The sequence below is a fragment of the Nesoenas mayeri genome (assembly GCF_963082525.1).
Source record: "Nesoenas mayeri genome assembly, chromosome: 10".
In the NCBI taxonomy this organism is placed as follows: Eukaryota; Metazoa; Chordata; class Aves; order Columbiformes; family Columbidae; genus Nesoenas; species Nesoenas mayeri.
The window spans coordinates 22,902,887-22,915,486 of NC_137560.1; the positions used below are offsets into that span (position 1 = coordinate 22,902,887).

A 12,600-nucleotide genomic window follows, 5' to 3' on the forward strand; every position below is an offset into this window, starting at 1 on the left:
CAACTTGCAATCTAAAGTATGTAATTGTGCCTTCAATTGTTGTGAAGTTTCGCTGTTCCCTTCTGCATCACTTTATCCACTTGCAGCCATCACCCTGTCTCTACCCCATCCCGGTGGGATTCCCAGTGCCATCAAAGCCCATGGAACCCTCACCACTCGGTGCTCTCTTCAGCCGGTGGTTTATCCCAAACCATGGGAGGTGATTTGTGCCTCGGTGCTGATACGAGTTCACCTCTGGAGCCCACAGCACCCATGGGCTCGCAGGCTCCAATCACACTGACCTCAGGAACGGGTGCTTCTATTTAGAAGGAATGAGACATAGAACCAGAAAAGTTTCTCCCAGCCTTTCATCTCACTCCTCTTGCCCCTAATTATCAGACATCATCACTTATGTGGGGCTGCCCCATCACCACAGGGCTCTTACCCTGAAGCCACTTGGACATAAGAGGAACGGAATCAAAGGTGCGGCTGAGATGGGATGAGATGCTGCCACGGACTGTTGGCAATCTGTCTGTCTCTGCAGAAGGGGACAGCAGGAAGACGAAGGTGGCAGCTGGAATTCAAGTTATTTTCAGAAAGAAAGCCTTAGAAACTCCAAGGCAGAAGTGATGCTCAAAACCAGAGAGGGTAGATAAGGCAGCTCTTTAAGAAATCTTGGAATTCTTTTCCTCTTGAAGAGCAGAGAGAAGAGAGGACCAACAGTCCAGAGCACAGAGCGGGAGCTGAAGGCTAAGCCAAGCCTAGCTGGTTTAAGAGTGGCCCGAGCACCAGAGTTAGCGCATGGAGGGGAGGATGGATGGAGGAGCAGTTACACACTGACATTTGAGAACCCGTTTGGGAAGATTCTGTGCATCCACCACCTTTTCTGCCACATTTGCTCTCATTTCTTCCGTTTCGTCACACACCTTGCTAAGAATCAGTATTTTGCAGAACATTTTACTTTTTACCTCCTCCCTAGAAAAAATAAAGGGAAACTTAATTCCACAACACGCATTACAAGTTACTATACACACATTACGAAGAAAAGGAATTTACTAAAAATCCGTAAAGAAACACAACACAGAGAGGCACTCACTGCTACACAGGCTTCAGGTCTCACGAGGATGAGACAAATGAGACAAGGAACAGTCTCTGCTGTTGTGGTTCATCAGCCTGTTCCGCTGCCTTCTCACCCTCCCTGTTCAGCTCCTCGGTTGCTGCCCTAACGCTGGCAACAGCATCTCATCTGAATCAGCGTTATCACCCACACACTCAGAAATGGGCAGGTTCAGCGACCTTGGATTTTCTAGACGGTATTTTCAGTGGACACATGGAACAAGTTGACACGATTTTGTTTCATGCTATTTGCTTTGGTTCAAGGGAACAAGAAAACAGAGGAACATAGAAATCGATAGTGAAAAAAGTACCTTTTGAGTGGGAATGAAATCCTGTAAAAGAGTAGAACTGGCAAGTAAGCAGCACGACTCCTCTCGGAATTGCAGCCAGTAACAGACTCCATATTCTACCACAGTTTCCATAATGCAATTTCTCATTGGGATTGTGGGAAGATGCAAGACAAACGAGCTTCCTGCTATGCACCATTTCTAACAGTTATACTCAAGTGTAATAGCAACACATACAAAAACGACAAGTTAGTACTTTATGAAGAACAGTCATTCCTGTCTATTTTCCAGAACTTGAAGCTGTAATACTTGAGAGAAACAAACAAGTATTTAAATTAGAATGTTTTCAAACTTGTACGTTTGGCTCAATACACTATTAGCTTGTTAAACAAATGTTAATTATTATAATTCATACATTTGGACGATAATACTCTTACCATACCTCAAGTGTAGACAGGTATCTCCGTGCTTTACACTTTAAACAAGCTGCATTTTAACTGACTTTACCACTTCTGATTATACAAAATAAATATACAAGATGTTCCTCCCACCATCATTCTTCACGCAAGGTCATGCAGCTCTTTCTAAAGGCCCGTTTATCACAGCAGATAAACTTTCTCTTCCCTCTTTTAAGATGCCAGCAACAAAGCTCGTACTTCAAAGGCCACATTAAGAAAGCAAGCGCTAGTTCAGCTAAGACTCTTTCAATTGCTCCCAACGCAACGAATGCACCAGGAAAACGAGGAGCTCATCTCCACCAACCGCAGTCCACGTAGCGTATGCATGGACTAAAAAACCAACACAAAACGCAACCTTGCTAAGTAGTTAAAAAGGCCTCAGACATGCTCATTGACACAGTACAGGAACACAGCACACATACTTTTAACCTCCCAGTCAACAGTCAGATCCACAAATTCAACAAAAAAATCAGGATGACACCGGGGTAAAGAGTGTTCAAGCAGACTTAGAATATCCATATGCTTTTCTATGTTATAGGTCACACGTTAATCTAATAGCAGCCTATCCGTTCTTCCTTTAATTGCATAGAAAGGACTCCGATCACAGACCAAATCCTTGGCTTATGGTTCCAGACAGTATTTCTGTACCTGCTTGAACAGCACAGCCAGCTCTACCCACCGCAAAACCAAATATGCCCTTCCTGTGACAATCTGCGTTCCCAGCTTTCTCGTACAACTGCTGGAACGTGCAGTCTAGGAAAAGTTCTCAAAGAGGAAGATTGGGAAAAGAAAAAAGTCATTCATTTCCCCTGTGAGCTGTGAAAAGGGAAGTAGCGGTTGAGAGCTGCCAGTGAAAGCGCTGCGTTATTGCCACCCGTATGGAATCGGGAACATTTCTGTTTCATTTAGTGCTTCTTTTCCTTCAAGTACATTTTAAGAGAATTTCTATCTGGCACATTTCAGTGGGAAGTCTATAAAATAATTCCTCCAGGTATTTCATAAGACTAAATTTCATACATATTTATATACACACACTGAAAGTTCAGAACATAAGACAACAGCAACGCAGCCGACTGAGCAAATATGCCTGACCTGAGCCTCGGAAGCTTATTTGTTGGTAGGGATTAATTTTGTACCCCAAATTCCATCCCAAGTCCACAAGAAAGCGAAACCAATGAGAGCTGCTGTGGAGCAGAGGACAGGGCTGGACTCAGAGCTCACACAACCCAACGGGCCCTCGGACAGTCCGGCCATGGCCCAGAGTTCAAACTTCCCTTAGAGCAAATACCACCCCGACTATAAACAGTGACCTACAGCTCTGGAACCCATGGAAACAAAAGAAACTTCAAACTTATATTTTGTCCTTTAATAATATGTGATTAAATGGACTCCGCGGAGCCTTCCAAGTCCTCTGGCATTCAGCAAGGGGGATCCCTGTAATGATAGCAAGAAAACAACAGGGAGCTGCAATTACCTGCCAAGATCAAAGACCTTTAAAAAACAGCTGGGCTGCAGAATGGATCCTTTCACAACCAGATACAAAATTCAAGGCTTTGGTTTTAATAACTCAATTTAAAATGTGAAGAATTACAAGTCATTTATTATGTCTCTCTAAATCTTCCCAATCCTTCAAGCACCTGGTAACACTAAGTGCAGAAAATAGCAATGCCAGAATAAAATCACAACTAATAATACCATCAAAATTGATTTGCAATGCTAAGTCCATTGAACTATTATAGCTAACAACAACAAGAAAAAAGGAGAAGAATGACAATTAATTGTGCCAGAAATTATGGGAAAGGTCACCAGAAATGTAAAAGGCAAACAGGTAAGCAGGCTAAAAGCCCAGCTTTGCAAAACCGAGAGATCTGGCTTCTACCCTACACAGTGAAGTATTCCAGTTCAAGAAAATCAATTAACAAATGGAAAGGAAAGCAGAGTCATTGAAATCTGCTGGTGGTGGGTGTTAAACAAGCAAAATCCCACTCACAACACAGTCATAATATTGCATCAAAGACATCAAACTTTTAGAAAATCTATGTTTAAACTTCATCTTGCTCAACATGCAGAAAAGGAACAACTCTGAAAAAGTGCAAGTGAAGAACAAAAACTGCCGTATCAGATAGGAACAATGCCATGGGCAAACAGCAGCCAGCACCAAATGTCTTCCAAAGAACCTGCTGTACAAATACCTATTTGGCCCATACCAGCTTTTCTTCTTTGATTTGAAACATCAGCATTTCCATTCCTGCCTTTCCAAAGGTTATTATTCAACACACAGTTACAAGCATCCACAACTCTTGTATCTTCAGCTCTTGCATTAGTTTGATTTTTATAGAACTACTACAACTGTAACAATGAGAATATACAGCATTTACAACTTGTTCCCAGTTTTATTTGCAATAGTCTCTTAATATGAGAACAAGAGGTCACTTCTCTGTTCTTACGCAGCTCCTATATCTATCTCAGGTGCTGCATTCTTCCTACACTGAAGATTTCCTGTTAATAAATATTTTCAACATATTTGAATCATCATGTGAAAACCAAAACTGAGCAAGATGTTCAAACTTCTTCACACTATTGAACATTTGTGATTGACCCTCTCTCATCATCAATTCCACAGTTTTTTCAACGGGTATTGCTATTCTGTAACCTAAAAAGGCCTGAGAATAGCACATACTTTATTTCACTATGCACCATAGTTCTACCATCAATACTAATATGCTCCTTAGCTTCGCAAAGATATGATCAATTCCTCATGCCCTTAACCAATCCCAGTATTTGTTAGATGTTTACCAATTAAAGAAAAATATCAAAGTGCTGCTAGTACATTCAGTGCTTTTCCGCTCAACTACAGTGTTACTACAGGATTTTGGACTTTCTATTAAAAAGATGAAGTTCCAGCGGACTTTTATACTTTCTCAAGACTGAAATAAACTCTAAGACACTGCTCCATCACGTACATGTGTGTCTGGTACAACATATCACAAAAATCAGATCCAATTGTCTGGCTCCAGCACAATTACTTTTCCCAGAGGAAAGTGCTGTGCGTCTCTGGTGGACAGACGGACAGCCAGCTCTTCTTGCAGGGCTTAGGATGGTCCAGTCCCATCCATCTCTCTGGCTGAGGTTCCCACTCCCACAGCAGCCTGACAAAGCACTTGTCCGTACTCAACGAAAACCCGGCAATATTGCAAACCTTCTGGCTCATTCTGCCGCGAGCAGGAATGTTTCTGGATAGAGAGACAAGTTGGGAACGTTCACTCATTGTCACAGCAATATTTAACTAAACTTGGAGCTCTTAGATAATCCAAAGTCTTAGCAAGTGAACGGCGGTAACAGGAAGCAATTATTGACGTGACTCCAGAGAAAATCCAGAGACAACAAACAATCATGTACTTTAGTAGCAATAGCCTGTAAAATTCCTTGCTTGAGGGACGGATACAGCATTCTTCCTTCCCTTTCACTTGCCAGGTTCCATGAACAATCATCATTTTCATTTTATATTGCCTATTAAAAGAAATGACAAAAACCCAAAACGCAACAAATTTGTCCACACGTTTTGCAGAGTTTTAGGGAGATCGGATTCAAAGCAACACAACCACAGTGGCAGACTGACACAGGCACCACTGACCCACATGGCCCTGCACAGCACACTGAGTTCTGCCACTTTAATTAGATAACAAAGCGACCCAATGTGTTGCGGTTCAGTAAGCTCTGCCTGGTGTCTCTGCTGAAATCCTGAGCAGCAGCAGCAACTCACCTCTCCAGGAACCCCCGGCGCTCCCACCCCGGCAGTGGGGACGTTTGCGGAACAGACCCCTCCATACCCAAATCCCCTTGTGATCACGGCGGCATAAAAATGGATAGTTCACTCAGGGTGAAAAGCACTTACATAAAAATATTAACAGGTGTATGTCAGGGCTGGCTGACATCACCCTCTTACCCAAAGCATCTAAGCACTGAAATTTCACCTTAGTACATTACAGCAGATCCCAGGTCAGTCTTCCAGGGCACTTCAAATAAACCTTCAACGTTTGGAAGATAAAGTGGCTCCTCTATAGGCTTCGCAGACTGTACATGTAAACAGCCAAAGTACCGAAAAACAAAACGTTTGTTCAGCTTGCAAGGACAACAATGATAATACAAAGCTGAAAAGATGTAATAGAGGGAAAACAAATGGCATGGTACCTATCAACAGAAATGCCACTGAAACATGAGAAATTAAATAGCCCTTAACAGATCAGCAGCAGAGTATCCTACGGGAATCTCCATAGGAAGCAGTAGAAAAAGAAAATCCCATTAAAATCCTGCAACCCCAAATACCACTTTTCATATCCCACTAAATTTTGTAAGATGGATTTGCTAAAATACTTCTGAACAAACTGGATGCCCAGAGAAGTTGTCCTGTACTTCTTGACTCTTGCCCAACTATCTCCACAGCACATTCTGCGTAGTGTTAAGTGAACGACATATTTCCTTTCTACAAGTTCTCTTTCTCTTCTTTCTTTCATGGTCAATATCCTTTTATCTCTAGTACAACACAGCAAGAAAACAGAGCATCTAATCTTTCAGCTCCTGTTTACCAATATATTTCTTGCACTGATGGCCCAAAATTAGATGCAGGACACTGGACCTGGTCTAAGGAGCTGCCGGGGCTCTTCCCCTCCACGCACACGACTTCACAGTTGTCCTTGTTCCGACTCCTGAGGTTCTGTCTGCCCTTGGGCATATCAACGTGTTCCCCAGCAGACCAATGCTCTCAGACTTGGTGTCATCTCCAACTCGAGTGTACTGCACCATGTCCTTGAGGTCATTGATAAAAACATTAAAGGGGGTAGGTCATAACATGGACTCCTGCAGTGTCCTGCTTGTCACCAGCACCCAGGTAGACGCCACTTATTAACCACTCACCCTCGACCTGAGACTCAGACTGGTTTTATTTTACTCATCTAGTTGTTTGTACAGACTGTGGTGCCCTAACTTAGACCAAAAAACACCGTGGGAAATGGTTAAAAGCCCTGCTGAAGGCGAGGTGAACGGTGGGCACCGCTCTCCCTTGCCCACAAATCCATTTTACCATCAAGCTAGTCATTTTATCATACAAGGCAATGGCACTGGCCAGACGTGATTTATTGGTGCTGAACCCCTACTGACCACTACCAGGTCACCTTCTCCTGCTGTGCCCAGCACTGTGCTCCAGAACGTGCTCCCCGCTTTCTGCAGGGGCTCCCCGAGGACGCCCCGCTGCCCGTTCCACCTGCACCTCGGCGGCTCCTGCTTTGGGGCGGCATTTCTGTAACCAACGTACTATGAATCTGTTCAACTCAATTCATACCCACTTCAAATTAAATGAAAAAGGTATTAGCTACCACTCCAACACAGAAACTTGTGCCTACAGGGGTTTTTTCCGCTGTTAAAAATGACCAGTTATCTGGAGTCCTTTTGTCTAAGAAAATACTTCATTTCTCATACACTGTATCAGTGCGTTTGGGAAACTGTGGCAATGGATTCTCTAGAAAAGGTACTTATAACAGCCACTCACAACAATCTAAGGCACTGAATAATTTCAATATATTAGTTTTTGGAAGCCTGGATATCTGTCGGAAACTTCGGGTTTCTACTAAAAGCTGCCGCCACATCTGCCAGAAGCGTTTTGGCCTGGGAGAAGTCACATACAAATTCCCAAGGGTCTTCATTTTGCTTATTTTTAAACACACACACAAAGTTTAAGGCTATTTCAATTAAGCAGTTTTTACAGAGTTTCTGCCCATATGCAGTGAGAGAAGCTGAACAAACATATTTAGATTTTCTGAACTCCGACCCACTTTTTGGTTTGCTTTGATTCACACTTTTTGGAGCACTCCATAACATCCACTTCCTACAGATCTAGTGACTCACTCTTTAAAAGATTCATTAACTTGTAATTACTCAAAAAAAAAAATCAATTATAAGCATAAGCCTCTAATGTTATTGCTGTATAAAAAAATCCACAAAGAGATATTACGCTGTCTCTACAAACACAAGCAAAAGGAGGCATCGCACTGGTTGTCTGTAAGTATGACTAAGCACAGAAAAAGTCTGAGTACAGATATTTCCCCATCACCTCTTTCCATCTTTATCTTACACATTATGTTAAAAACACTTTAACAAGCAAATCCAACTTTAAATATCTGCTTTTAATTGCTATTTACTGGTGATCTTGAAGAATCATCCTCCTTTAATCCTTAATAATGCTGATGCTACACAGACACGATCTCCTTTGGGCACAGAACTTTTTCCATGCATAATTAAAGTGTCTTTATACAAAGTAAACATTTCCATCTTTCAGCTGTAGATACCGTGTCATCTCTCACTTGGTCTACTTATGTGACATACTTCACTTTGTCTACCTATGCCTTAAAGAGAAGGTGTACTAGTTCCCTTGCTGCTCCTTACTCATGTGCCCTTCGCTTTGATTCCTCCCCTTTACAGATGCTGCTGATAGAAAGGTTTACAGACTATGCAGCAAACAGGATCACGCACATGACTCACTAAAACAAAACAAAACTCCAAACCCTCAAGAAAAAAGAAATGAGTTGCTGGAGTAGAACCGAACGGCAGCTCAGGAGGCAGCACAGAGACTGGGAACGCCAGGAACCGGGCTTGCCAAAGTCCACGCTAATGAAACTGCAGCCCCAGATCATTCATTAATTACTTTGAGTTATTTGAAGGTTTCTCTCTGTTACTAAATTAACATCACAAGGACTTTTATCTTTCAGAAACCCCAGAATGCATTAAAGTCCCATAGAAGCTTCTAAGAAACGTTTACAAACACTGCAGCAAAAAGAACTTACGTGGGTTTACATCTAGGTCACCGATAGGATAATGACCGATTCCTAAACGAGATGTACTTATTAGAAGTTCTGTAAACAATGATAAACATTCCTGCGCACAAATGTTCCGGCACAGTTTTATGTTTTTATTTGTCCTTTGAAAACAGCACTGAATGCCTTAAAATAGGTTTTGCGATTAAGATTGTATTTACTGACATCTACATGCCTTTTCACAACAACATTTTGTATTATTATCTCTAACAATGTATTCTTTCCTCTCCTCCAACTACTATTTATCATTCAGATAGATATTCAACCAGATGAAAAAAACAGACCATATTGGCAAGAAACAAGCACAGAATCAAAAATTCTCCATATCAGTATCAATGCTTTAAACCATTTACAGAACTATGAGATCTAACAGGCAAAATTTACACTCCTGTATTTCCACACCTGATCTCAAAGCCCCTCTTCAGCTGATCTGGGCAACCTGCGTCCAGCCCCCCAGCACCTGGTCACACGTCAGCAACTATCACACGCCACCCACTGATTCACCACAACCAAGCTGCTAGTTTAGATCAGCCAGAGAAAATGAACAAGCGTATGATTTTTTGACCTGTATTAGAAAAGTCAAAGCTCACTGATATTTAAAAACAAACAAAAAAGCCACAGCTGATGGTCTTTTAAGCTCATCTATTAGTTAGACTTGCTCAACACTCAATGCTTTGTCAAATTAACCATCTTTAATCTGGCTACACCGTTTGTAACCATAAAAGAGCACATGGGAGTCCTGAAATCTTTAGAATGAGAAATGCTGATAAAAAGCTATATGCATAATACTTTTTAATTTAAAACAGTAGAATAAACGGGCACGTTTTACTTTGAAACAAGAAACGTTTAAAACTCAACTGCATTAAACATTCTCAGTTGAAGCTAAGTCTTCTAGTGTCCAGGAACGCACATCACGTACACAACAGAGCCAAAACAACACACTTAATGAAACGTTAATACAGATAGCAGTTTGCACAATTACGTGCAGGCAACTTGAAAGCCAAGCCATAACCCAGCCTTAAGAAATTAAATGCTTGTCTTGTCCCATCATGCCCAGGTATTGCATAATGTGGGATAGGTAACAATGGGAGGTTTAAGAATTTCATCTGCGTTGTACTGTTCCACATGCTGTGTCATACTAATAAAAAACGCTGCACTAATTACAGATCATATTATTCTTACAATCAAGAGCTACACTGACCACATTTTATAGAAGTGCACGCTGCAGAGCTAAAAGCCAGAGTTGATTTAAAGCATATGAAGTTCTAGGGCATAACATCAGTATATTTGAAAAAAAAAATACAGCATTAAGCAACTGAAATCTACACTTTGTTAATTTCTTGCTGGGAATTTAAAATTAACTTGACTGTCATTAAGTAAAAGAACTTTACTTGTCCCAGTTCAATCCCTAGTGGACAAAACATGCACTACAGAACCCCTAAATTTCACTTAACGAGATAATCGGTCTTTCTGAGAGGAACACTTGAGACAAAACATTTTCATTATCGAAGAGAAAATACCTTGTATGCCATTTGTTACACTCCTGCTGCCAGGAACAAACCTTCTATCAGACCCAAACAACAAAATACTCCCTATAAAATTTCAGGCAAGTAGGAAGAGTGCCAAACAAACCCAGCATTTTTTTTAGATCCACTTTTTGACACTCCTCACAACGATATTTATTAACATGCTTAGATAAAATGGTAATTTCTCAGCATTTGAGATAAAATGGTAATTTCTCAGCATTTGAGAGAATACTGTAACACCATCATATTCACACAGTCCTGTGCTTTCAGATTTGTATTATTTGCCTCAAAATTACCTACTTCCAGCAATAATACACATGCAAATTTTTCAGTACTCATCACCATTTTCAACTGTTACTTGTATATACTTATTACAATATTTAAAGTTTCCACTTAGTAAGAAATTATTAATTTACCTGAAAAGTAATCATTAACTACAACACAAATCTCACTCCTTCCACATGCAACCATGTTTATTCCAGCGAAACCAAAGTGATCCACAAGCTACAGGAACTTGCTAAAACAAATGTGCAGCTCGTTATTTTTAAATAAAGCAAACACCTTACCTTGCCTGTCTTATGATCAAACCAGACAAGAGCGTGGTTCCTGGACAGCACCTTACAGTCAAAAGTCGCGTTATTCTGCGCTGGCCGGCACCGAGCCACCGAGCGGCCAATCTTGACGGGCTCGTCCAGGTAGACATGACGCTCCTGAAACGGATGAGAGTTCGGGCGGCAAGTGAAGATGGCCAAGGCTGAAGGCATCGAGGACAGATTGGGGTTGCCACACCGACCAGAGATGAAGAGAGCCTCTTCTGATGCAGCCTGTCCTCCACAATTCCTGACCCAAACCTCCACAGCAACTTTATATTAAAGTAGGACAAACATTATTGTGTAAGAGGCCTAACAACTCATTGCTTCAGTGTGTAAACTAACTCTGGCAATAATCCAGTGAAAAAGCCCCATTATGTCTTTTAATAATATCAGCAGTGGCCCAGAAAAAGTCTAAAATGTACAACTTTCAATCCATCCTCCTCTGGAAGAATAGGAATAAGCATCTGATTCCTTCAAAGAAAAGCAAAGGCTCCTTGGAAGAGGGATAGGATATCTTAAGTCCAAGTAGATGAGTCATACAAGTACTTTTGTTTGTAACCTCTCAACTGCCTTCTTTCCCCCCCCTTCCGTAAACAATACTGACCAAAATTCTGACCAATGCAACATGTAAGCAAGGAAAGGTTTAGGGAAGGGGGATGAGGGAGAAGGATCCACGTCCTCAGGCCAGGAGTTGGAAGGTGAACACGAAGCCCTCACTCCACAACACGGATCTCATCGCTTTACATGGCAATCCGCATCTCACCATCTTCGTATGTGAAAACAGAGCAGGAAAGGTGGTCCTCGCATTAGGATGGGGTACCAGAGCTACGCTGCTTTCCTCTCCTACACCAGCTAAAGCCGAACTGCTCTACAGCTGCAGGCAGCCGCTCAGATAAGGAACTTGATAAGGCATGGACAGGGCTCCGAACTCTCCTTCTCCCGGGGACAAGCGCCGCGTGGGAAGGGTCCTGCGGGGCCGCCCCTCGAGCTGCGCTGACAGGTCGCTCCCAGGCGGTGCCTCCGGCGGGCGGGCGGCGCTCGGCGGCGGCTCCGCGGGCCGGCGGAGGAGGGGGGCGAGCAGGGGGCTGCTCCAGGAAGTCTCCGCAGAAGCCCCCGGGCGCGGCGGGGCCGAGAGAGGCGGCGTCCCCTGCGCTCCGCTCCGCTCAGCCCGCCCGCAGGTGGCTGCGCATGAGGAGGGGCCGCTCTCAGCGCCCCGCGCTCTGCGCCCGCCCGGCGCGGCTCCGCTGGCCCCGGCCGGCCCTGCGGCGGCGGGAGAGGCCTGGCGGCCGGGCCCGGACGCCTCCCGCTCGGTCGCTCTGCCTCTCAGGCTGCCGCCAACCACGGAAACTTTCCTCCGACCTGCAGAGCCGAAAACAAACCGGGTCAGACACGTCCCACGCCCGGCGCGGCCCCGCGCCTCCCCCCGGCCTAGCGCTGCCCGGCCCCGAGGGAGGCACGGGGCGCACCAGGGCTCCGCTCCCTCCCTTACCTTCAGCGCAGCGGCCGCCATAGTGACTGGAAACCTACCCGGTGTAGCAGCCGCGGCGCTGCCGGGGAGGGGCGGGGGTCGGGGGGAGGGCAGGCGGTGGCGGAGGGAGGAGCCGCCTCGGCGGGGCCTGACCAAAGAGAAGGCGCGGCGGCCGCCTCCAGCCCCCGCGCGGGCGGCTGCGCATGCGGGGAGCCGAGGTCCGCGCAGGCGCACTGCGCCCGCTGAAGCTGCGGCAGCGGCTGAGGCCCCGCCCCGGGGCCGCTACCGCCCTCTTCCGGGTGCGCGG

The 12,600-nt window shown here is 44.2% G+C and overlaps 1 protein-coding gene across 17 annotated transcripts in view; it reads right to left on the reverse strand.

The window, feature by feature from the left end:
• SLMAP (sarcolemma associated protein) overlaps positions 1 to 12,491 on the reverse strand; it is a 67,802-nt gene extending 55,311 nt beyond the window's left edge. For 16 of the 17 annotated variants that reach the window (XM_080350662.1, XM_080350663.1, XM_080350669.1 and 13 more), the window contains exons 1-2: positions 12,315 to 12,491; positions 10,799 to 12,184 (exon numbers count right to left, since the gene is read on the reverse strand). In XM_080350662.1, the coding sequence (XP_080206788.1) occupies positions 10,799 to 10,996 (198 nt within the window). In that variant the 5' untranslated portion in view covers positions 10,997 to 12,184; positions 12,315 to 12,491. The remainder of the gene's footprint in view (positions 1 to 10,798; positions 12,185 to 12,314) is intronic. The other variant, XM_080350665.1, reaches the window with a different exon arrangement.
• Between the last annotated feature and the right edge of the window lie 109 nt (positions 12,492 to 12,600).